The sequence below is a fragment of the Lynx canadensis genome, chromosome A1 (assembly GCF_007474595.2).
Source record: "Lynx canadensis isolate LIC74 chromosome A1, mLynCan4.pri.v2, whole genome shotgun sequence".
Classification (NCBI taxonomy): Eukaryota; Metazoa; Chordata; class Mammalia; order Carnivora; family Felidae; genus Lynx; species Lynx canadensis.
In genome coordinates this window covers 28,958,749-28,980,554 of record NC_044303.2, presented here as the reverse complement: position 1 = coordinate 28,980,554, position 21,806 = coordinate 28,958,749, and the positions used below count along the sequence as shown (strand labels likewise).

The 21,806-nt window shown below is 35.8% G+C and overlaps 1 protein-coding gene across 10 annotated transcripts in view; it reads left to right on the top strand.

Moving 5' to 3' along the window:
• The window catches only part of NAA16 (N-alpha-acetyltransferase 16, NatA auxiliary subunit), a 67,058-nt gene that overhangs the window by 11,137 nt on the left and 34,115 nt on the right, over positions 1–21,806 (top strand). For 7 of the 10 annotated variants that reach the window (XM_030311666.1, XM_030311652.1, XM_030311694.1 and 4 more), the window contains 6 exons: positions 744–878; positions 3,695–3,848; positions 8,231–8,350; positions 9,412–9,438; positions 10,843–10,938; positions 17,580–17,686. In XM_030311666.1, coding sequence (XP_030167526.1) covers positions 744–878; positions 3,695–3,848; positions 8,231–8,350; positions 9,412–9,438; positions 10,843–10,938; positions 17,580–17,686 — 639 coding nt within the window. The remainder of the gene's footprint in view (positions 1–743; positions 879–3,694; positions 3,849–8,230; positions 8,351–9,411; positions 9,439–10,842; positions 10,939–17,579; positions 17,687–21,806) is intronic. The other 3 variants (XR_004343034.1, XM_030311659.1, XM_030311675.1) reach the window with 2 other exon arrangements.

The following is a 21,806-nucleotide window of genomic DNA, read 5'->3' as shown; positions in this document are numbered from 1 at the left end:
AATAGAAGCTAAAAACACTACATTTTCAGAACTTCATTGCAGCTAGTGTTCTTCGTGAGACCCTGTTTCCCCACGCAGTTGTACGCACCTAAAACTCAGAGTCAGTACGAGCTGTGAAGGGGTGGGGGCTGTGTAGGAAGGTTGTATTTTGTGCTAGTGAAGATATCTGGATTCTTCGGGGTAGCCCTGGTGGAATTTCTGGGGTTTTCTCCCTAATGTCTTACATTATTATTACACTGTCTTCAAGTGGCAGCAGTGTTCTGTTAGAAAATTCCAGGCTGATGTTTGAGTGTTTGCTCAGGCTTTGTCCACCCTGCTTCTGGAGCTTCTTGTAACAATGTGAATACATTATAATTTCACACAGTGATTTTATAAACAGCAGAATTTAGTTTAATAAAAAGGTATCTTAGTCTCTCTTCAAAGATGTTTAGTTACCAAAAGAAATATGCATTATATAAAAGTAATTTTATAAGGCAACCCAAAAGCATGGGCCCCAAGAATAGCTTTTTAGTAAAAGCTTTACAGTGAGCATTAACAGAGTATTCTAGAACTTAAGTAATTTAGATGAGAACATAAAAACTATTTCTATTTTATTCAGGAACTGATGTTTATTCCTTGAATTCATTAGAAAGGAATTAAAGGCATTAAATTGTTTTCTTACAGCTCTGTGTTGAAATACAAATATTTTAGAGACAGTTAAAGTGAAAAGAGAAAAAGACAATTTTTAATTATTTTGTTTTTAGGAGACAAGGTATCAGCTTCTTCAGTTGCGCCCAACGCAGCGTGCTTCCTGGATTGGATATGCTATTGCATACCATTTGCTGAAAGATTATGATATGGCACTAAAACTATTGGAAGAGTTTAGACAAACTCAGCAAGTAAGAACTTTATTCTTACATTTTCTCCTACCCACACAAACTAAAATAGTTGACTTCTATATTGCCCCGATTCTCAATTATGCATTAAAGTCTTTGGGACCCATGGAAAAACTTAAAAAAATTTTGAAATAATTGGAAAAAATTAAAATACAGAATTCTTTTTTTTTTATGCTTATTTATTTTTGAGAGAGAGAGAGAGAGAGAGACAGAGTGTGAGCAGGCAAAGGGCAGAGAGAGAGGGAGACACAGAATCTGAAGCAGGCTCCAGGCTCTGAGCTCAGCACAGAGCCCAATGCGCGGCTTAAACTCACAGGCTGTGAGATCATGACCCAAGCCAAAGTTGGACATTTAACTGACTGAGCCACCCAGGTGCTCCTAAAACACTGAATTCTTGATAGAGAATAAATATTATGAAAAATACTGTACTCTATTATTTTGATGATATTCAAATGACTAAAGAAAAGAATACATAAAAATGAAAATAGTTTTGTGATTACAGAATTATTCCTCATACATATAGCTTTATGTTTTATGTAAATATGTTAATACATTTTAATACACATGCAAAGTAGAAAAATGCAAAAAATATATACTATGCATCATTAGATAAATAGATGCTAACATTTTGCCACACTTTCTCCAGATTTTATTATTTTTTAAAGAAATATTTGGGGCGCCTGGGTGGCTCAGATGGTTGAGTGCTCAGCTCTTGATTTTGTCTCAGGTCATGATCCTAGGGTCATGGGACTGAGCTCCGCATTGGGCTCTGCACTGAGTGTGGGGCCTGCTTAAGATTCTTTCTCTCTTGGGGTGCCTTGGTGACTCAGTCAGCTAAGTGTCCGACTCTTGGTTTCTGCCCAGGTCATGATCTCACAGTTTTGTGAGTTTGAGGCCCACATCAGGCTCTGTGTTGTGGCAGGGCGGAGCCTGCTTGAGATTCTGTCTCTCTTCCCTTGCTCTCTGATCCTCCCCCACTTGGGATATCTCTGTCTCTCTCAAAATAAATAAACTTTAAGAAAAAAAGATTCTCTCCCTCTGCCTCCCTCCCCTGCTTGCATGTGCATACTCTTTCTCTCTCTAAAAAAACCTTAAAAATTTATAAAGAAAGAAATACTAGAGAAGTAGTTACAAAGTTCTCCCACATCCCTAGAGGTAGCCGCTATTCTGAAATTGTTATAGATCATTCCTAGTCACGTTTAGGTTATATATAAGCCCATAAAAATTACAAACTGTTACTTTGTGTATTTAAAAGTTGACAGAACAATATGCAGTGTTTTCACATCTTGAGACATATCTGTGCTGATACATGTAGGGCTAGTTTATCCATTTTTTTTAAAAAAATGTTTATTTACTTTTGAGAGAGAGAGAGGGAGGGAGGGTGGGGGGTGGCAGAGAGAGAGGGAGACAGGATCCAAAGCAGGCTCTGTGCTGACAGTGGAGAGCCCAACGTGGGGGCTCAAACTCACAAGCCATGAGATCATGACCTGAGCCAAAACCAAGAGTTGGATGCTTAACCACCTGAGCCACCCAGGTGCCCCAAGTTTATCTGTTTTTAACTGCTATTTGGTATTTCATTATATAAATAAGCCATAGTTTATCAATTCCACTTTTTCCTTATGCCAATACCACACTATCTTGATTACTGTTGCTTTATAGTATATTTGAAATTTGAAATGCATGTCCTCCCACTTTGTTCAAGATTCTTTTGGCTATACAGGGTTTCTTTTATTTCCATTTGAGTTTTAGGATTAGCATGTCAATTTCTGCAGAAAAGCTTGCTGAGAGTTTTATATGGATTGCATTGAATTTGTAGACCAATTTGGAGAAAATTGCCATCAAAACAGTATTGAGTATCCTGACCCATGCACAGGGTTTAGAGTGTCTCCATTTATAATAGATTCTTAATTTCTCTCAGCATGTTATCTTCAGTGTATTGGTCTTGTTTCCTAAATTTATTCCTAAATATTTTGTTCTTTTAGATGTTTTATCATAAATGAAATTGAGTTGTTGGTTTCTAGTATATGGAAGTATAATTGATTTTTGTATTTTTTTTTTTTTCAACGTTTATTTATTTTTGGGACAGAGAGAGACAGAGCATGAACGGGGGAGGGGCAGAGAGAGAGGGAGACACAGAATCGGAAACAGGCTCCAGGCTCTGAGCCATCAGCCCAGAGCCCGACGCGGGGCTCGAACTCACGGACCACGAGATCGTGACCTGGCTGAAGTCGGACGCTTAACCGACTGCGCCACCCAGGCGCCCCTGATTTTTGTATTTTGATCATGTATTCTGTCACCCTACTAAACGTTTTTATTCTAGTAGTTTTTGTTAAATTCTTTAGGATTTTAACCATTTTCATGTTCTGTGGGTATAGGATTTGCTGACCTGAATCTTGACTTTGCCATAGGCAGAAGTGCCACCTTTTTATTTGTTTTAAAGAATGTATTGGGGCACCTGGGTGGCTCAGTTGGTTAAGCGTCCAACCTTGATTTCAGCTCAGGTCATGATCTCATGGCTCGTGAGTTTGAGCCCCACATCGAGCTCTGTGCTGACAGTGCAGATCCTGCTTGGGATTCTCTCTCATTCTCTCTCTCTTCCTTTATGTCTGCCCCTCCTGCTTTCTCTGTCTCTCTCTCAAAAATAAATAAAATAAACTTAAAAAGAATATTAATTTTCTTCACTATTAATCACTCTTCTATTTGTAATTGCTTCTCAGTTGCTTTTTTTAATCTATGTGAGTGACTCTTCCGAGGAAGTGATTAAAGGTGTATAACTGTTTTATATAATTATATAAATAATTCTTGTTAATTTTTTTCAGGTTCCTCCCAACAAAATAGACTATGAATATAGTGAACTGATACTATACCAGAATCAAGTGATGAGAGAGGCAGACCTATTTCAGGAATCTTTGGAACATATAGAAACATATGAGAAACAGATATGTGATAAACTTTTGGTGGAAGAAATTAAAGGTAAGTTGACCTGCTTTTTCTTTATCAGTGGCCTCAATTAAAGAAAAGAATAAAAGCTACATACTTTACTCTGCCCTAGTACTTAAATAAGACTTCGTATGTAATAAAAAACATTTTTATTATTAATCTAATGTCTATTAAATTAATCCTCAGAACAATACCATGATATGGTTCTTATATTCATTTTAGAGAGGAGGGGCTGAGGAATCAGACTGGTTAAGTGCTTTGCCCAAAGTCATACAGCTAAGTAAGCTGGGTAATGCTGGATTTGAGTCTAGGGATTTTGGCTCCAGATTCCATTTTCATAGGCAGTGTCTTATACTCCCTTCATACTTCTCACCCCCAAATATATATCCATGAAATGATGACACTGGGGTCATTATGAAAGTAAGATTGATTTATTTTCAGTATGGGCTAATTATGAAGGCAGGATCCTGATAATAAATAGTTTGTTTAAAATGTTCATCAACAAAGGGTCAAGTACATTTGTTTAAAACAAAGTTTGCTCATCAGTTAACATTCTCTGAGCAGTACATAATAAAATGAACAACTAAAGCAATAATTAGCTTAAAACTAAAGTTTCATATAGTTGTGGGACTTCTAAACTTCATAAAAATAATAGCTAAGATTTATTTACTTTTCCTGTGTCTCAGAGTATGGTAATTGCTTAAACTTCTTTATTTCATTTAATTTTTTAGCACTTCTTTTTTTTTTTTTTTTAAACTTTTTATTTTTTTTTTCAACGTTTATTTATTTTTGGGACAGAGAGAGACAGAGCATGAACGGGGGAGGGGCAGAGAGAGAGGGAGACACAGAATCAGAAACAGGCTCCAGGCTCTGAGCCATCAGCCCAGAGCCCGACGCGGGGCTCGAACTCACAGACCGCGAGATCGTGACCTGGCTGAAGTCGGACGCTTAACCGACTGCGCCACCCAGGCGCCCCTAATTTTTTAGCACTTCTAACATGGGTAGATTATCCCCATTTTATAGTTGAGGAGACTAAAGTTTAGAGAGGTTAAAAACTTGCCCAAAGTCACCCAGCCTTTTAGGTGGTAGAGTTAATTTGTAAATACATCTTCCTGGGCTTCAGAGCCCTTATTTTATTTTATTTTATTATTATTATTATGATCATGATTATGATTTATTCATTTTTATTTTATTGCATGTTATTTTATTTTTATTTATTATTATTATTTATTTATTTATTTAACTTATTTTATTTATTTATTTTTTAAAGTAAACTCTATACCCAACATGGGGCTTGAACTCAGGACCCCAAGATCAAGAGTCGTATGCTCTACCAACTGAGCCAGCCGGGTGCCCCTACTTTTTTTTTTTATTGTTGTTTGTTTTAAATTTAAAGTCTTCATTTTTATAGAGAAATTTTACATTCACTGCAAAATTGAGTGGAAGGTACAGAGATTTCACATATACTCTCTGTCCTCACACATGCACAGCCTCCCCTACCATTATCAACATCCCCCAGCAGAATGGTATATTTGTTGCAATTAGTGAACCTACACTGAATGTAACTATCACCCAAAGTCTACAGTTTACATTAAAGTTCACTCTCGGTATTATATACTGTCTAGGTTTTGACATATATCCACCACCGTAGTGTCACGTAGAGTAGTTTCATTGCTACACAAACCCTCTGTGCTCTGCCTATTTGTTTGTCCTTGCCCCCAGCTCCTGACCACCACTGATCCTTTTACTGTCTCCATAGGTGCGCCTTTTCCAGAATGTTATATAGTTGGAATCATGTAGTATGTAGCTTTTTTAGATTAGCTTTTTTCACATAGTAATTTAAGAGTCCTTCATTTCTTTTCATGAGTCCTTACTTTTAACTGCTATTCTCAACTCTTCTAGTTAATGTATAGCAACTTACTGATTTAATTTTTGTGAATAATACTAATGACAACACTATTTTTCTATTTATTTATTTATATTTTTCCAAGTTTTTATTTAAAAAATTCCAGTTATACATACAGTTAACATACAGTGTAATAATTAGTTTCACGTGTGGAATTTAGTGATTCATCACTTACACACAACACCCGATGCTCATCACAACACGTGCCCTCCTTAGTACCCATCACTCATCTAGCCCATTCCACATGCCTACCTCCCTCCGTCAGTCCTCAGTTTGATATCTATAGTTAAGAGTCTGCTTTATGGTTTGCCTGTTTTTCCCCCACTGTGTTCATCTGTTTTGTTTCTTAAATTCCACATAAGAGTGAAATCATATGGTATTTGCCTTTCTCTGATTTATTTTGCTTAGCATAATGATCTCTAGCTCCATCCATGTCGTTGCAAATGGCAAGATTTCTTTTTTTATGGCTGAGTAATAATATATACCACATCTTTATCCATTCATCAGTTGATGGACATTTGGGCTCTTTTCATTATTTGGCTATTGAACAACAGTATTTTTCAAACAATGGTAAAATGGCGATAAATTATTTAATGTTCTGGTTTCTTTCTTCTATCACTTATAATTGATGGGAGCAAAGAAAATGGCAATTATTTTTATATTCTGATGTATTATTGCTATTTCTTGATTAACTCTTAACTCGGGTTGCTTTCTCTCTCTCTTGTAACAGCAGTCCAGAATGCAGTGATTAAAAAGTAGATAAGATATAGTGAGATCAGTTCTAGTTCAAACAGTGTGCAAGCTGCAGTGTTGCCACATTCATCCATATGTTGCTAGTGAGGGGAATTTGGGGGCCATCATCTTGAATATAAAGCCAGTACTTTATACTGCTTATAGAGACAAGTTAGAGTATTATTTTTTCGGTGAACTTTGCAGGGCCCAGAGAGACCTTTGACATTCACACATTGATGTCTTTTGTAGTCCTTAGCATATTAAGATCCTTTAATAAACAAAAAATGTTAGAAATCTTCACTTACTTTATGAATATGCAAATGTATTTTTTGTTCTGGTTAGTCCTCTAGTAATAATCTTTGCCTGTGATGGTAGCAGAAAACAAAGGTTTTTGGAATTGAAATCTGTGTTGTTGTCTATTTACCTAGGGTAAGCCAGGTAAAAACTGGACTAGCCAGAAATTAATTGTGGAGGAACGTGGCATGTTTATACTTTTAAGTAGCAAACACTTGTGTGCATTCGTTTTGTGCCAAGCATTGTGCTAACTAACCAGTTTAAATTAATATATCACAAAAGCAGACAGAGGTAGTCGATATTTTATAGGTAAGTGAACATTGGAAGCTTGTAACATGCTCAGGGTCACAGAGTTAGAAAATGGTAAAGCTGGAAATTATATCGAGTTAGCCTTCTTCTAGAGCTTGAGTAATACATAAAAATAGTAAAATAATAGCATGTAATAACCACTTTAATATATTGTCCCCTCCCAGATGATGAAAGCTGAAATAATATGTCTGAAGACATTTCAAAGGTTTCTTCCTTTGAAATAGATTGGGGAAGGGGAAATAGCAATAGGAAGTTGAGGTATACTCTTTTTTGAGAATCTCTCTTTTACCTTGGATTACGTGCACTTTGTATTCTACCTGAGAAGTTTAGATACTCATTTTCCAAACCTACTTCCAATTTGTGTGGCTTGGTAAAAGGATTTGGACCTTAGGGGTGATCCACGTGTGAATCTGGTTTATGTGGTTTCTAGCTGTGAAGTGGTACTTAGTGTTTTTGCTTCACTGAGTTAAACTTTGGCAATTTTAGTGATGTAGAAAGGAATCTAAGAGAATTGAATGGAAAATTTTTAATATAGGAATTGATCAGGAAAAGTACATTCAAATCTAGCAGTAGGAATGTAGGGATATTTCATTCGAATTACTTACCAATCTGTGTTGGGAGTCTTTAATTGTTGTTAAGGGTGTATAAAAACGTGTATAATACAAATATTTTTACCAAGAACTTAATATACTATATGTATATTTGGAGTGTGGGAGGGAGCCAAAATGTTAGCTTATGATATTATAATTATAATTTTATATATAATATATATAATTAATAATTACATTAATATTTATTATGCTATTTATATTATAATTATAATATTAGAATGTTAGTATATAATAGAATGTGTAAATGAAGGTTCACTTCTGAAGTGAATATTAATTATATATAATTAATAATTATATTAATATTTCTTATAATATTTATGATATTATAATTATAATATTAGAATGTTAGTATATAATAGAATGTGTAAATGAAGGTTCACTTCTGAAGACAAGCTGTGAATTAATCTGTGTTTAGTGGTATAAACTGCAACATGTTCCAAAGGGAAGCACATACAGTTTTTTCATAAATATCTAGTATGTTAATACTGCTTAGTGAAATCTATGCGATCAGAAAGTTATTTAATGTTTGAGTAAAATGAATGTGAATTTAAACTTAATTTTAGGGGAAATGCTGTTGAAATTGGGAAGATTAAAAGAAGCCAGTGAAGTGTTCAAAAACTTGATTGATCGGAATGCAGAAAATTGGTGTTATTATGAAGGCTTGGAAAAAGCTCTGCAACTTAGTATGTAATTATTTTTCTCCTCTACCTTATCTTCACTAGTGCTTGAAGTGAATGCAAAGTTGTGATAATATTTGAGGACAGATATTTTTAGCATTAGCATTTATTTTTCCATTTAGGAGAATTACAGGTTAAACATGGCAGTGAAGATGAGTTCAGATATTTATTTATACTTTAGTGATAAATGCTCACAGATAATTTTAAGTTCCTTGACCCATTAAAATGTTACCAATTTAGGCTGACTAGAGAGCTGGGGAGGAAAGTGAGCCGTTCCATTTCTGGGAAACGTAGTTATTTAGTATTTTTTAAAGAATTAGAGGTTTGTTACCCTCAGCCTTTAAACATAAGAATTAGGCCAAAGCAGTTTTGCTGAGGATATGTATTGTATAGCATCAGCATGAAAATTATCCTCTAAATTTCAGGCTGGGCTACTTTGCATAGAGCAAAATGTCACATATCTTCTTTTCAAATTAGGTAAACTATCCTTTTTAGAAATCTAGAATTGCAATTTTCCCTAGTATTTTCATAATTAAATGTTGCTCAGAGCAGTTAATATTCCTAGTATATTTACTCATGGATAAATACATGGCTGAAATAATTTTGAAAATATGGCTCAAGGGTGTTGAAACAGCAGAACTTTTAAATTTAAAGATATGGTAAAAATAGGTAGCTACTCATATTTATAGAAGTGTAAGCCATGAGAAAAATTTTTTGTTGTGTTCTCATCACTATAAATTACCAGGTTTTCTGTTAGTGTTTAAAATTTAATATCACAGGTTGTGAATTGTTTCCTTTAAATTGTCTTTAAGAAAATGATGAAAACAAAAATTATTCATTACATCAATAATTTGTGGTTTTAAAAAATCAGGACAAAAGTTTTCTATTTGAAGGTTGGAAATGCAAGATAACTGTGATGTTTTTCTTTAAACTATCAGTTACTGACATGTAGTTAATACAGATACTTAAATGTTTAGTAAGTTGAATATAACCTGTTCCATGTCAAGAACCATGCTTACTATAAAATATTTTGATTACAAACTAATTATATTACTTTATCTTTTTAGGTTCCATAGGACCTTTTCTCCCCCATGGTAAGTTCTGGAGCTCCAACTTGTGACTTCAAATAGGACATTGGAATGGTTTGGTTTTGTCTTAACTACATTTATAAGACTTGTTATATTTGGGATAGTGGGGAATTTTTTTTCTTATATTCTTAGGATTAGGCTTAAATATGAGACCTGACTTTTAAAAGCAGTAAATAGCCTTCATGTAAATTTTAGTATAAGGGTCCTTGATATCTCATGAAGTCTCCAGATTGTTAACAGAATGTAAAAATTATCTTTCATGTATCCCAGGTTTTGAATCCTACCACATTGGAGCTCCAAAACATACTACTGGGGGAAGGAAAGAGTTTAAACAAAATCAAACATTATCTTTTTAAGTGTTACATTTATAGTCTCGATAGTGAACACTACATTTAGGATGGAGATACCTTGATTGCTAGCACCAAGGGTTCTTCTTACAAAATATTTCCATTTTCTGAGTTGAAATCAATTAAAAACCTTACAGTTTAAAATCAAATTTGTTTGCTTTCTCTTAAAATTCTGTTGTAAATTGTCTTATTGCTTATATGAAACAGTGCATATAATCTCTCTTTACAAATTATGGTAGATATTATTTTAGAATAATGAACTGGACCCAGATCCTACCTTGCAAATTGTTATTGCAGAGTCACCTGTAGTTTGTGTGTATATGTATATATGTATATGTGTGTGTGTGTATATATATATATATATATATGTATATACGTATATATATATGTATATATATGTTTTCTATTCAGTACTATAAAATTAATTTGGTCTTGGGAGGGAAGACCCAACTTTCTGTTAGAAGTATATTTTGTATCACTATATTTGGGAGAAATAATTTGCCACTTTAAACAATCTGTATGAATCGGATTCTTTATAATGGAGTTTCATTGAAGATTTTAAGTGTTAAAGCTACCTTAGAAATTTAGTTCACTTTTTAAACTATAAGACATTCACATTCATGATGCTGAAACAGTTGCCTTTTAAAACCTAATCAATGGGTGTTACAGCCTTTTGTGGGGAGGTGTGTAGGCTTCATAGGGCTAGAGAGTTTGTGTAAGACTTGAAGGAGGACTTTCTTTTTCATGGGTTGTACGCTAACGAATGGAAGTGCTGTGTATCTTGAGTCTCTGTGTCTTGCATGGGTATGATTTGAGTTGGTTTTAGAATCTGTTGTGATGAAAGAAGTTTTGGATTTATCTGGAGGTTGGGTTTAAAATGGTGTTTTGCTGATTATGTGTTTCACCACCACAGAGTTTTCATGTCATTCTTATAAAAATTGGGCACAGCTTTAATATTGACAATGCAATCTTTATTTATAACATTTTTAAAAAGTTTATTAGCATTTTTTCGTAGATAAAAAGTTCTGATGCTTTGAATCTCACACATATTTACTGATAATAGGCACTTTAGAAGAGAGGCTCCAAATTTATGAAGAAATTAGTAAGCAGCACCCCAGAGCAATTTCACCTAGAAGATTACCTTTGAATCTTGCCCCAGGTAATATTAGGATATCTTTTGTAACACTAATAATTATTTGTTATTCAACATCATTCACATTTAAAAAACTTGTTTCTTGTACAGAGTTTATATCGTCACCAATCTTGGGGGTGGGAGTGATCAGTTATGAATTTATTATGCATGTGTTAATAAGAATGTTGAGCATATGGCTATATGTTTGTCTCAAGTATTTGAAATTACCTTTTTAGAGATTGTTTTTCTCATGTGACTTTAAAAATTAAACACTAGATTTAGAAGATCAATTAAATTCCCTAGAAATGACAAATCCTATGTGAGGTATTATGATTTAAGTGGTAGAAGTTTTGAAGTTTTAGGTCTTTTTTTTTAATGGTTTTTATTTATTTTTGAGAGAGAGAGAGAGAGAGAGAGGGAAAGGATAGTGGGGGAGGGTCAGAGAGAGAGGGAGACACAGAATCCGGAGCAGGCTCCAGGCTCTGAGCTGTCAGCACAGAGCCCGACGCGGGGCTCAGACTCACAAACCGAGAAATCATGATCTGGGCAGAAGTCAGATGCTTAACCAACTGAACCACCCAGGTGCCCCTGGGTCTTCTTTTTAGAGCACAAATTCAGAGAAAGAGTGGGGAGCCCTTTGTGTCCACCACAGTGTTTAAGAACGTTACTATTCCCTGTGAAGGCACTCTGTCTTCAGAGTTGTCTGCTTCCCTGAAATTTGCCTTTATCATGCGCTTGTTTTTACAGAGCTCCATGTATTTTGTAGCCCTAGAAAAACAACCCCCCCACCCCATCCCTCCCTGCTTTTGTACATAATGTAAATTGGCGCACTATGGTTTGTACTCTGTGACTTGCTTTTATCAAACAGCAGTATATGCACGACCGTGATCCAAGTTGTGCAAGTGGTGAACTCCTTCACTTTGGGGTCTAGAGGAAGTAAAAGTATATTAGTTCTTCAGATAGTTAACATCTGAAGATTTGTGCCTTCTTAAAGTTGTCAGTTGTCTCTGTTTTTAGCTGGAAGTGCTGTAGATTATGAATTATTTGTTGGGACTTCTGGCATGTCTTTTGATATTAAGACAGACCCTAGAAAGCTAATAGAACTTAAAAAAAATCTATTCTAGGCATGGGGTGAGGAGGGGGTATATTTTCTAATGAATTTTCACTTATAGTGCAGATAATTGGGTTATAATTTTCTTTATCTAAAGATTTATGGAAATTAAAAAGTCTTTAGTTACTGACTTTAAAAATGTATGAAGTACCTGTTAGAAATGTATCAGATAGTCGGTACGAGTTTATTGTAAACAGTTCATTTTCCACTAGTATATCTTAGTTCCACAGATGATAAATGGTGTTCTTCTGATGCTCTCATTTTTGTTTTGGCTTTATGAATACCAAAAGCAGATTTCCCTGATGTTTTTCAGGGAACATTATGCTCACGTGGCTAGTATCAGTACTTGGGAGGGTACTGGTGTGCTGAGATGTTCATCAGTCGAGTGAGTTGGGGAAACTTTGAATTGAACACAGCAGTCAGGTTTCTGTGGGACCTGTTAGAACGTTCATAACTGCATTGTGAATTTCTGAGATAGGATGTCCTGTGCAAGGAGGAGCATTCCCACGTGTGTTTCATTGAGGATGTTTGGCTTCACATTTTTATATGTCTTTTTTTAAATAACAGCATTTGAAATAGAATTCACGTGCCATATAATTCACTTTTTAAAGTATGCAACTCCATGTTTTAGTGTATTCATGGAATTGTGCAACTGTTGTCACGATCTGGTTTCAGAAAGTTTTTGTCCCTCCCAAAAGAAACCTCACTCCCCGCACTCCCTGCGTCAGGCCGCACTCCCCCTGCACTTCCAGCACCAGGTGGCCGCTAATCTACTTCCTGTACCTGTGGAGTTGTCTGTTCTGGACGTTTCATACAAATGGAATCATACCACATGTGGCCTTTGTGTCTGGCTTCTTTTTTTTAAAATTGGTCTCCATATATAATGTATGTCTTGTGTCACGTTGTGGGTGGGGATATTCTCTTAGTTTGGAGTTTTCAGATGCATCTATGTGCCTCTTAGGAAAGAAGGAAAACTCATTTAACTTTATAGTTATTATTTTAATGTTTATTTATTTATTTTGAGAGGGAGAGAGAGAGAATCCTAAGCAGGCTCTGCACTGTCAGCAGAGTCCCCATAGTGGGGCTTGAACTCACGAACCTTGAGATCATGACCTAAGCCAAAATCAAGAGTTGAACACAGGGGCGCCTGGGTGGCGCAGTCGGTTAAGCGTCCGACTTCAGCCAGGTCACGATCTCGCGGTCCCTGAGTTCGAGCCCCGCTCAGGCTCTGGGCTGATGGCTCGGAGCCTGGAGCCTGTTTCCGATTCTGTGTCTCCCTCTCTCTCTGCCCCTCCTGCCGTTCATGCTCTGTCTCTCTCTGTCCGAAAAATAAATAAAAACGTTGAAAAAAAAATTAAAAAAAAAAAAAAAAAGAGTTGAACACATAACCGACTGAACCACCCAGGCACCCCTAACTTTAAGATTATTAACAAGATATCTTAGTTCTGTTATTCCTTAATGGAACGTGGAACTTCAAATTTACACTGCCTTGAGTTTTTCTCATAGTTAATAAAGTTTGCTAAAAACTCTTAGTACATGACAGGAAATATATTTTTACTGAAAGATAGCTTGGAACCAACTGTTGATTATAAAGTGCAATTTAGCTTTAAGTGGAATTATCTTGGACTCTCTGGGCACTCTGTCTTTGAAAGGCTAAAGGCATCTTTATACAAGATAGGGCTCAGTTGAAGGGTCTGATGGCACGGACTTCAAGGTCAACATCACTGTGAGGTTCTAACATCCATGGACTTACAAAGCTCCAGTGAGCATATGTAAAATCACACAGATACCTAATTGTACCTCTGTAGAAGCTAAATACTTCATGTTGTTTTGCCTGTCTAGAAATATTTTTATGTGTAATAAGAAAAGCATCTTGATATTGTCAAAAACAATAAGATTTTTATTCAAGAAACATGGAACTTGAGAATGCAAGGTGAAAGTTTTAAAAAAGAGTTTTCAGTTTTTAGTTAAAAAGGCTTAAAACTGTCAAGTAGTGAACACAGAACTCCTAGGTAGATTCTCCAACCGTCGAAAATATTAAGCGCTATGAAAATAATGCAGGGATATAGTTACTTTTCAAAAGAACTGGTGTACTTCATCATGTTCTATTAGCCTTCACTGGCCAAGGCAGGGGAGAGAGGGAAGGAGATAATCCAGAGTATTAAACACAAAGTTCTGATCAAATTTTACTCCATTCTTTTTCATTGGATTATTTACTATTGAGATATAATTACATATAACATTATAGAAGTTTAAGGTGTATAACTCTTGATTTGATACATTTATACATTGTATTATTACTATAGTGGTACCATAGTATGCTAGCTAACACCTTCATCAGGTCATATAATTATTTCTTTTTTATATTGAGAACATTCTCCATGATTTAGAATAAATTCCCAGTGAATCACACACAGTCTGATCTTGCTGATTGTATTATTTTAGCACTGGTTTTTGAGACAGCAATTTTTATTGAATCTATACTACACATCTGGAGAAGAATTAGCATAGCATCTGTGTAGACAGATAACCTGTTTGGTAAGTGGTAATGCTAAGCAGGCACTTAATGATTGACAGTCTTTTTTTTTTTTTTTTTTTTTTTTTACCCCTAAAGGAAATACTGTGGGGGGTACTAAAGATTATTTAAAAATAATTAGGAAGAAGAGAGATTATTTGCTTTTGTGAAGGGTTTTTTCTTATGCCTAAAGAAAACCTTATGAGCTGAGTCATGGTAAGTAATTTTAGAATATAGTGTGTGACTGACCATTTGAATAGCTGTCTGTAGGCTTCTTATTTAGATAATGCATTATAGTTCCAGGTAAAATGATTTTTTAAGTGGAAAGTTTTTCCTGTCCTTCCTCTGACCACCTCCTTCTCTAGTGGCTGCATTGTTACCAGTAGGTGGTGTATACTTCCATAAACATATTGTGCATATACAAGCACAAATGTGTGTGTGGGTTTGTGTATAGCTTTCTTTTTTTCTCCCTCTTTTGTACAAAAATGGTAGCATAGATTGCTGTGCACTTGGGTTTTCTTTCCACTTAACTCTGTGTCTGGCTTTACATCAGCACATGAAGAACTTCCCCATTCTTTCTCACAGCTGCACAGTCTAACAGTTTAATGGGAGAAGGGGCTTTCAAAATTATGGATAATTGAGAATGGACTACATTGTCTTTTAACTTCAATCTGCCAGGATGATCTGAATTGACTGAGAAAGTTGAGGAAGAAGAGGAGTTCAGAATAGCCTCTGACATGAAGATACAATGCTTGGTTTCTCAGTGGATGTCTGCAAATATGGAAAAGATTCTTAACTATAGAAATGCAGTAGCTGTCATGTTATCATGGCATGTAATGATAGACAACATTTATTGAATAGTTACTGTATGCCAGACACTCTTTATTGCTATATACTTATATTCTGGTTTGAGCCATGCAGGAGGGCTCTTGAGGCTGCTAGCATTGTTACCCTCACCTACAGTGGGGAAAGTGAGGATTTTAGTGGACAGGTTGGTTACTTGTCCAAGGTCACACAGAAGTGGAAGAATATACATTTCTCTAAACAGCTGCATCCCACTGGTCCACCACAATATTGTTAACTTAAAAAAAAAAAAGTATTTATTTTGAAAGAGAGAGCAAGCACAGGAAGGGCAGAGAGAGAGAGAGAGAGAGAGAGAGAGAGAATCCCTAGTAGGCTCTGAGCTGTCAGTGCTGAGCCCAGGGCAGGACTCAAACTTACGAACCTTGAGATCATCATGACCTGAGCTAAAATCAAGAGTCGGATGCTTAACCAACTGAGCCACCCAGGCGCCCCAGTATTGTTAACTTTTGCCTTATATCAGAGGAAGTGCTGGAAAGATTTGATCTCTAAAACTACTTTTGATTTTTAAAGAAGTAATGATGTCTATTTAACCCAGAATATACTTTGTGTATGATCTAATAAAAGATTAGAGATTATCTGGAAATGGTTTTTATAGTACATTAACGAATGTTGAACCTGTTTTTATATTTGGTAAACTTTCCCCTTAATAAAATTTAAATATCTCTTTTAAATTTTTATGACATCTAATTATATTGAGTATGCATGTTTTGTTCAATACAATCACAACAACTAAAAATAACCGCTTTGGGTTGTTGGTATTTTTTTGGTGAAGTGTTGTGATTCATAATGAAACTTTAAGGGATTGTTTAATAGTTTTACTTTAGGTTAAGCCATTTATGACATATGTATCTTTTTCTTTAAAAAAATTTTTTTTAATGTTTATTTTTGAGAGAGAGAGAGAGAGTGAGCGAGCTGGGAAAGGGGTAGAGAGAGGGAGACATAGAAGCTGAAGCAAGCTTCAGGCTCTGAGCTGTCAGCAAAGAGCCCAATGTGGGGCTCAAACTCACAAGCCGCAAGATCATGAACTGAGCCAAAGTCGGACGCTTAACCCAACTGAGCCACCCAGGCGCCCTGTAATCTTTTTCTTTTTAATGAGTGGGCAAATCCGTGTCGTTATATAATAACTCTTCCTGTCAAAAAAGTTAAAGCCTTAACTGAGTTAAAGCCTTTGTGTTGTATTTAAAATGAAAAAGTTTCCATTTTTTCCCCTGCTTCCAGAAAGTGATGCCAAGTTTTTTTTGGAAGGGTTTAATAATGATAGAATTATTTACTTCTAATGTTAAAACGCTCTGGGGCTCAGTCTAATGTCTAACATATGTTTATTTTATGTATTATCCATCCTACCCACTGGAATGTTAAGTTCCAAGAGGGCAGAATTTAATTCATTTATTTATTTTGAGAGAGAGAAAGAGAGCATGAGCGGGGGAGGGGGAGAGAGAGGGAGAGAGAGAATCCCAAGCAGGCTCTGCGCTGACAGCGTGACTTGATCTCACGAAGTGTGAGATTGTGACCTGAACGGAGATCAAGAGTTGGACATTTAACCGACTGAGCCACTCAGGCACCCCAGAATTTGTTTTTAATTGTTTTAGTCACCGCTATGTCCCTAATGCCTAGAACACTGCCTGGCACATATGGGTGCTTCAAAGATGATTGTGGAATGAATGTTGAGGCAAATCACTAATTGGTTTGGAAAACATTTTCAAATACTACTTTAGTGTTTAAAAATATATTTTGGCTGTCAGTTAAATATGCTGCTGGTTACAGTAGGATCTCTTTACAGTCTTCAGTGTGCCTTATGAGGTGTCTGCAGATGAGGACAAGTCTGTGCTAGTCAGTGAGGTTAGGAAAGAGACTTGCTGTGGGGACTGTATTCAGAATGGATAGTGAGTAACTTTTTCTACTACTTAAAGCTGCACAGTTATTTGGTGTACTTATCTTTTGAAGTGTTCCTTGAAGATATTTTAACCTAGATCTAGGGAAAAGGATAGTTGCCAACTAAGATATTTAGTGTTATCCTTTTGGGTGGTAACAGTCAAGCAATAAATGCTGACAGACTTTTGGGTTTAAAAATAGGATGGGGGATCATTGTTTTTGAGGGAGGTTTATTTTTATTTGTAAAATCACTTTGAGAACTGTTTGCATCAATTGAAATATAACAAAGTACACTTTTGTTTCTAGGTGAAAAATTTAGAGAACTAATGGATAAGTTCCTGAGGATTAACTTCAGTAAAGGCTGCCCACCCTTGTTCACTACTTTGAAATCTTTATATTACAATACAGAAAAGGTAAAATTTGGTCTTTACTCAGTTTTGCTATAATCTTTTTACTAACTTATTATAGAAACATTTCCATGTGAATAATATGCTATGATTTAATATTTTTTTCTATTCTGTTAATAGAGAAACTATTCATCTTAGTTTAATAATAGTTGAGCTGAAATTATATGTGTGTAGTATGCTTTATTTGACTGTAATGGCACTGCTGTTGAGTTTTTGGTAAATAGTGGTTGATTCATGTGAAAACATGGAGCAGTGCCTACCAATAATTTCTGTAGGTTATTTAAGGTAGCATTTGCCAAAATTCATCACTTACTCTTTAGGATAAGGGTGACAGAGAAGAAAGGGGAGGTGAGATGTCAGAAATGGTAAAGAGCTTACATGTGTGAATTCGAATACAGATTTTCCCTGCTCTCTGAAAGTAGAGTGTTCCTGTGAAACCTCTCAAGCTGAAATGGTGTAAAGTGAAGCACAATTAGCATTAGTTTGTATTCAGAATTTTTGAACATTCCCAGACCCCAAAAATAACCTCTCTGGCTTTTCTGGTATCTTAGGATGCATCTTGCTAATGGATGCACAAAATAAATCGAGATAAAGCACAGATGCTCACAGACACAGTTCAAATCTATGGTGGCCTGATGCTGAGTGTCCTTCCTGGAGGAAGGAACCTGATGGTGTCCCTCTCCTTGCCGAGAGTGTGCGATGCCTCTGTGAGGGCTCCCTGCAAAACCAATGCTGAGCGCTGTTTTCACTTTTTGCCTTTTTCCGTGAAAGCGAAGGCACCACTGTAGGTCTTTGGTAAAAGTGAAAGTGGTGTAATACAAACTTTCACAAAACCAGAGGGCTACCTGTAATGCTTTTGTAATAACATCTTGCAGAAGCTGCTGAATATAGTGGCCATTAAAGAATTTGTTCCTCTTGGACTATCACTAAGCTTTCATTGGCTTTGTCCATTTTCACACGGCGCACAGACTTTTCGTTTTTTAAAATCCCTCCAATATAGATCCAAAATTATCATCATAAGAATGTAAAGCATTTGTTGGTATTTTATAAAGCATGGGAATTGCATTTTTAAAGAAGGCACTGAGAATGTATTAATTTATATAGGAACCTTTGACATCTCTTTAGTGTTATTTTCTAAGCATGGAATAGGCGTGTTTACCAAGTGCTTTTTTTTCCTTTATAAAAATTTTTTTTAATGTTAATTTATTTTTTGAGAGAGAGAGAGAGACCAAGTGCTTTTGAGAATTGAATCAAACCTCAGAAAACTGAGGTTGTCAGTACTTAGAATAGTAAAAAATGTACAAGTCTGGGACGTGCTTTTTAAATAATTTTGGCCACATAAATTTGTGATGTCTCATAAGGGTGTTCGAAAATTCATTTCTAACTGGTAGTCTTGCTTTTAGCTAAAGATTGCATTTTAACTCTGGAGGAAGTATTAAAAAGCAGTGAAGGCTGATAAAGTTATGGCTTCATAAACTTCCAGATCTTAAAGAATGATCCATGTTAGGTAGCATGAAAATAAAATCATCTTTTGAAGTCAGCCCAGGATATAGCACAACTATAGAAAATTATTTTAAAAACACCTGCAGCATTTTAAAACGTGAATATATAATTTAGGGACACAAAGAGCATTTTTTTGTGTAATTCCTGTCAAGGTTTTTTTCCCCTATGAATTTATTTGTGGTATTTGTAGGCAGCTGTAATAATTTTGACCTGAAAGTTTGTCTAGCAAGTGCACAAGCATTTTATATGTTGCTGTATGGTTTTCATTATCTTCCTTTTTGATGACTACATATCAGAGCCATTCCTCTATTGTTGAACTTTGGGTTTCCAAACTTTCACTGTTAAAATCAAACAAACACTATAAATATCTTTGTACCCATAGCTTTACTCAGGATTATTTCCTTCTCACAAATTCTCAAATTAATTGGTAAAAGGTATGTGCATTCTGTGGTTCTCAGTTAATAGTGGTACTTTGGTTTCTATGAGGTTGTAAACACCAATTTGTATTGTCACTAGTGGTGTATGTGTGTGCAAGGTTCCCTGTACCCTCACCAGCATTAGGTATTCTAATATTTTCCCTTTTTGTATTTTCTTTTTCATGGATAGATGTATTTTTTTAACATAGAAACAGTTTGGAAGGTCCTCTTCTTCTAGAGCAGTGTTTCTCAAGGTGCAATGAGGGAGGGAATTTTGTCCCCCCAAGGGACATTTTGCAATGTCTGGGAGTATTTTTGTCACTGTTGGGAAGTATGCTATGGAGATCTAATGGGTAGCAGCCAGGGATCAACAGGACAGCTCCCCACAATGAAGTATTCTGTTATTGACCTGTTGGGCTAGATAATTTGTTATAAGGGGCTGTCCTTTGCATTATAGGATATTTAGCAGTGTCCGGGGCCTCTGCCAACTAGATACCGGTTGCTTCCCCCCCCAGTATTTTTGTTATTGTTAACAGCTTTATTGAGATATAAATCACATATCATAAAATTTACCTACTTGAAGTGTACAATTCAGTGATTTTTAATATATTCAGAGTTTTGCAACCATTACCATTGTAATTTTAGAAAATTTTCATTACGCCAAAAAGAAATCCTTTCCCCACCCCCGCAACATTAGGCAACCACTAGTCTACTTTCTTTCCATTTGCACACAAATGGAATCATACAGTTTGTGACCTTTTGTTCTGTAGTGTGTTTTACTTAGCATAATGTTTTCATCCATGCGGTAGCGTGGATGAGACTACTTCATTCCCTGTATCATCAAATAACATCCCATTGTATGGCTGTGCCACATTTTAGCAGTTGAGGGACACTTTGGTTGTTTCTGCCTTTTAGTTATTATGACTAATGCTGCTGTGAACACTTGTGTGCCAGTTTTCCATATACATTTTAATTTCTCTTGGGCGTGTATACCCAGGAATGGAATTGCTGCTTCAAATGGCAAGTCTGTGTTTAAACTTTAAAAAGACTGCCAGATTGTTTTCCAAAGTGACTGTACCTTTTTATATTCTCACAAGCAGTGTATGAGGATTCTGATTCCTATATATCCTCACCAATAATCCACTTGCTATTATTTGGCATTTGATTATAGCCAGCCTAGTGGGTGTGAAGTGCTGTCTCATGGTTTCAGTTTGCAATTCCCCGGTGACTGATGATGTTGAGTGTCTTTTCATGTGCTTATTTGCCATTTGTAAATCTTTGGAGAAAGTCCATTCAGACTCTTTGAGTTGTCTTTTTATTCTTGAGTTGGAAGAGTTCTTTGTATATTCTAGATACATGTCCCTTATCAGATATGTGATTTGGAAATACTTTCTACCATTCTGTGGGTTATCTTTTGACTTTCTTTAAAGTGTCCTTTGATGACAAAAGTTTTTAAAGTCCATTTTATGGTTTTTTCCTTTTACTGCTTGAGCTTTTGTGTCATATCTAAGAAACCATTTCAAATCTAGCGTAATGAAGATTTATACATATTTAATAAGAGTTTTATATTTTTAGTTCTTACACTGAGGTCTTTGATACATTTTGAGTTCATTTTTATATATGATGTGAGGCAGGAATCCAGCTTTTGCATGTGACTATCCAGTTTCCCAGAACCATTTGTTGAAGAGACTGTTCTTTACCCAGTGAAAGGTCTTGCCAGTTTTGTTGAAAATAAATGGACCAGGGGCGCCTGGGTGGCGCAGTCGGTTAAGCGTCCGACTTCAGCCAGGTCACAATCTCACGGTCTGTGAGTTCGAGCCCCGCGTCAGGCTCTGGGCTGATGGCTCGGAGCCTGGAGCCTGTTTCCGATTCTGTGTCTCCCTCTTTCTCTGCCCCTCCCCCGTTCATGCTCTGTCTCTGTCTGTCCCAAAAATAAATAAAAATGTTGAAAAAAAAATTAAAAAAAAAAAAAAAAAGAAAATAAATGGACCATAAAGAAGGTTCATCTTTGGACTCACTGATCTATATATTTGTCCTTATGCTGTCTTGATTACTGTAGCTTTGGGGTAAGTTGAGATTAGGAAGTGTGAATCTTTTAGCTTGTTCTTTTTTCAAGATTCTTTTGACCATTCAGGATTCCTTTTTTTTCAATTTGAATTTTAGAATTAGCCTTTCAGTTTCTGCAAGAAGCCAGCTGGAATTTTACA